This window comes from Austrofundulus limnaeus, unplaced genomic scaffold, assembly GCF_001266775.1.
Source record: "Austrofundulus limnaeus strain Quisiro unplaced genomic scaffold, Austrofundulus_limnaeus-1.0 Scaffold169, whole genome shotgun sequence".
NCBI classification, from domain to species: Eukaryota; Metazoa; Chordata; class Actinopteri; order Cyprinodontiformes; family Rivulidae; genus Austrofundulus; species Austrofundulus limnaeus.
In genome coordinates this window covers 725643-730034 of record NW_013952571.1, presented here as the reverse complement: position 1 = coordinate 730034, position 4392 = coordinate 725643, and the positions used below count along the sequence as shown (strand labels likewise).

Below are 4392 nucleotides of genomic sequence, written 5' to 3'. Positions count from 1 at the left end.
GTTGCCGCCATGTGATTGGCTGATTAGAAATTAAGTGTTAACGAGCAGTTGGACAGGTGTACCTAATAAAGTGGCCGGTGAGTGTATATGCCCACTCTGTCATGACTTGGTCACATGGTGTCAGACAACATGTTCTCACTCCTGACTCGTCACGTATTGATGCTTGGTCAGGTACCATTTGTGTCCAGTTTTGCCTCGTCCGGTAACCCCTTGTGTCAGTTATTGACGCTCGTGGCTTTTCTGGGTTGCGCCACATTGGGGTCATTGGGTTGGGGTTCTGTGGTTAATGGGATCAGGGTTAATGTTTAATTTTAAGTACTGAGGTCAGAGATAGTATGTCTAGGGCTAATAGAAGTTAAATTTAGGGTCTGGGATGGTTAGTTGTCGTGCATTTCCTACTCTTTTCAAAAATATGACAACACGCTCCTCCTCCTCCGTCTCATCTCGTTAAGAACTGATGCGAGACGGTTACCCGACATGTCCAAACTGCACGCAGACGGTACCTGACCAAACGTCAATATGTTGATGAGTAAGGAGTGAGAATGGGTTGTGTCAAGATGCAGCTTTGTGCTTGAAGATCACAAGTAGCACAATGTTACTGCAACTGGTTTTAAATCTGTGTTGTTTCCAGGATGTTTTCCTGTCCAGTCCAGTTCTGACGACCAAGCCTTATCAGTGTGTGTGGGCCGTATAAGCTGAAACCATTCTTCTGTGCTCCACCCAGAACTCCACTACACAACCACTACACAAGTCCTTCCACATCCTGTCCCACTCTATTACACATGGTGTACTGTTTTTAAAACGCCTCTAAAGAGCAGAAAGACCCTGCAAAGATCTTCTGACTGAATACTGAGGTTGTCATTCAGTATGGCGGGACTTATTAATATACTAACTTGAYGTTACCTTTAAACTCATCTAAAATKAATCTRAATGTTGTAATATTGCCTAAGAGCCTTTTCTTTAAATGCTGTTCGGTAAAATMATTGAGCTTTTATTTTAATGACTTTTAGAAACCTAACATGTTTTCAGTCAGGGATAATTTGTGGTTAAAAGTTAATGTGAATATGATAAATCGTGTCTTCTCTATGTCATATATGGACTGTTTCAATCGAAGTCTCAAAGAAAACAGAAGTGATGTCATTGTTTAGGCAGACATGTATCCTTCAGCTAGACATGCGTTACCATTTAAAACTTAATGTAGGGGGGCCAGATGCACATTTAATTAGTTGGTTTGACCAGATGACAGTTTGAGGTCCATTTAGTATAATAACATTGGTCTGAATTTATTAAAACAACTCAACTGTCTACAATTGTACTTGTGTATTATGTTGATCTGTTGAAGCAGAATGCATGCAGTACATTCCACCAGCTCTACACGTGGATCACACAGTCTACTTGTTGATAACAAACTGAAACAAAGGGAAGGAGAAGTGGATAAATGAGATGATTGACAGGCGACATGCGACACATCGTGCAGAGACCAGACCAGAGAAGGAAGGGTTAAAGAGGAAGTTGACTGTACCATGCTGTTTGTAGATGGGGGGTTTTCTATAGATATTATCTTTGACCATAGTCTCTGAAGATGGGAACAGAGCAGAGGAAATGGAAGAAGCCAGCATGGGCGAGGGACAGAAAGAAAGAGAGAGAATGAAGAAAAACAAGCATGAGTTAGCCGTTTATTGAAGGATGAGATTTTCTGAAGCAAACAGGGGCCAGGAGGGCTTCGTTTAATAGAAGACATTTGTCATTTTTATTACAGCACTTCAGAAACATCAACACTTTTAACGGTTTTCATGCAACAGGATATTTTTCTTCCATTGGTCTTTATTGTGAAGAACTGGGAGGTTATTTGATGCAGAAGAACCGAACATTTCAACAACACTCAGAGAATAATATCAAAAAGCACACATCAATACCTCGAAAAATTCCATTGGTAAAGGTCATATCATATAAAAATCTCAAAAAACAAAAAGTTTTTTCAACACTGGATAAAGTATTTGTAGAGCATGATGATACTGTATGTTTTCCACAAAGATTGACTGAGTTCTTCTAGTGGACCCAAACAGACCTCTGACTGAGATACCTGTCATTTGTTTCACATTAAGACACAACAGAAACATGATGCACAATAAAACAACATGTGTGTCATTCATCTGGCTTTTTCAGCGTGTGTCARCATCTGAAACAATATTCAGACAAACCATGAAACTCATTAAATGGAGAATTGTGGGCTGTTGTTTCTACTTAACTTGCTCCCAATGGGAGACTACCTTTCTCTGCATTACTAACTGTTTTTGGAAACAAAATCAAAGATGAATAAAAGACATACCGACATACAGTATATCCAAATATTGTATATCACAGTTTTCTTTAGGTGGTGAAGTCAGCTGTACACCATTGCTGAATTTAAAAAGATCTTGATTTGAAATTGTTCATTTCTGGGAGCAAGAGTACAAGAACTATATAATATGTAATATACTGTAATATCTAAATGAATGGTGCTTTCAGATCAAACACATTTAACTGTTAGTCCAACTATTAAACCAATATAAAAAACAATTTCTGCGTTTTTGCACTGCTTGGGAACGCTGTAATTGCTCAGCATTCAGCCGACCAACAACAATGGAATTGTTGGAACTGTGTGTTTTGAGCCTTTAGTTCAACTTTTAAAGATCCTTAAGTTCCTTCTACTTTGGTAAACTGAACACAGCTTTAATAGATTTGGTGCTGGACAAGTGGTCTGTCAGCCAATAAAYGTATGTTTATGGTAGTTTACTGGTTTACTTGTGGTTTCTAGAGTTTGTAAAAAGTAAAATAGGAGGCAGAGCTTCAAGTTATCAGGCTCATCTCTTGTGGAACCAMCTTTCAGGTTCTGTCCATGAGGATGACACTGTGATGAAGCTTATGGTTATAATTGGCTTTGGTTTTCTGAGCCATCCTTTAGTTCTGTTGCCCTTCGCAGGCCATTCATCTCCTCACTCTGCTTCTCTTTTCTGTTTATACATGCAATTATTRCTTCGATTAACATGTTTTTYCAGGTCATTCTCACTCCCAMCTCRTCACATATCAACGCTTGTCCAAGGTTCCCTCTGCGTCYGRTTTTGACCCTATAAAATAAACTGAAGTAGCCCACTGCTGTCTAACAAACAAAAGAACCCCATGTCAAGAGGAGTGAATCTGTTCAAAACACTTTTGACTGAAAACTGCATCTTTGAGGCTTTGGTGGTTTCACCTGTGTGGGTTGAAGACTGTACCTTCAAATTTACCTCCCACAAACAAAACACTGTTTCTGTTTTATTGGTTTCTTTTGACTCAAACATGAAGAATTTGAATGGAATTTGGCCTCACTGGAGCAGAACAGGTAGCTTTAGTTTGTTAAATGAAGTCATTCATGATGCATTAACTTCAATCCAACCTGAGATCAGGTGTACTTATAGGACTAAGTAGGAGGCTCAGCCAGGATTCCAAAATTAAATAATTTGTATCAGATTTGAAAYGAATTTCCTGGTCTTTCCCAAATTATTTTCCACTGAAAAAAAGAGGTTKACATTTAAAACACAAATCAAGAAGTTAAGACTGTACCATAAATAGTGTAAGCTGAATCAGCAGTAATCTGGTAATCAAGGATCTGGCACTAATGTGCATAAACGTTAATCCAAACAAACTCCTATATAAACCTASTACAGTCAATAGGATTTCATTTGTAGAAGCACCAATTATTCATGAAGTCTGGTTATGATCTCACAGCTTACCTTTTTAGTCAACTACACCACCCTACGCAGCGGAGTGTAAATACAGAGAAAATCATGAGCAGAGCTACAAAAAGAAGCAGCTCAGTCACGGCCTACCTGGTATGTGGAAATGCCGAGGAGCAGCCATGTAYGTAGACGTAGATGAGGGGGATTTGCCATCAGAAAAGGTAGATAAGCTGGGGGTACTCCGGCCACTTTCACTACCTCCAGTGGGCACAGATGTGGGTGGACATTAGAAATGAAGGGCAAAACAGGAGAGAGAAGAAAAAGGGTGGGGGCAAACAGGCAATGTTACGTGCAGTAAGTAGGTCTTTAAAGCTCATACAAAAAAGATTTAAGTTCTGTGTCAGTGATTTGATAACCCAGCCATTTACTGTGTCTGTGAGTAAAAAACTGTAGATTTCCTTTCTGGTGTAGTGGTCACCCCGGGTGAAATAAACATGCAAAACTGTCCATGACCTTAGGCTAGATGGGCCCCTTTAAAGAGACAGAACTTTGCTTCAGTTAAAGCCAAAACAGGTCTTATTAAATGTTCAAAATACATTTTCTTCTTCTTAATTGGATAAGAAACAGAATAATTTTCTTTTATTCATATTTTCATGAATGTATAAAAAATATCACAGAAAATGTAATTTTAATG

At 38.9% G+C, this 4392-nt stretch overlaps 1 protein-coding gene across 1 annotated transcript in view; it reads right to left on the bottom strand.

Annotated features, from left to right (window-relative positions):
* ablim2 (actin binding LIM protein family, member 2) overlaps window positions 1–4392 on the bottom strand; it is a gene marked incomplete in the record, with an annotated part of 95611 nt that overhangs the window by 14655 nt on the left and 76564 nt on the right. Inside the window, 2 exon segments of the mRNA XM_014017478.1 lie at window positions 1523–1576; window positions 3849–3956. Coding sequence (XP_013872932.1) covers window positions 1523–1576; window positions 3849–3956 — 162 coding nt within the window.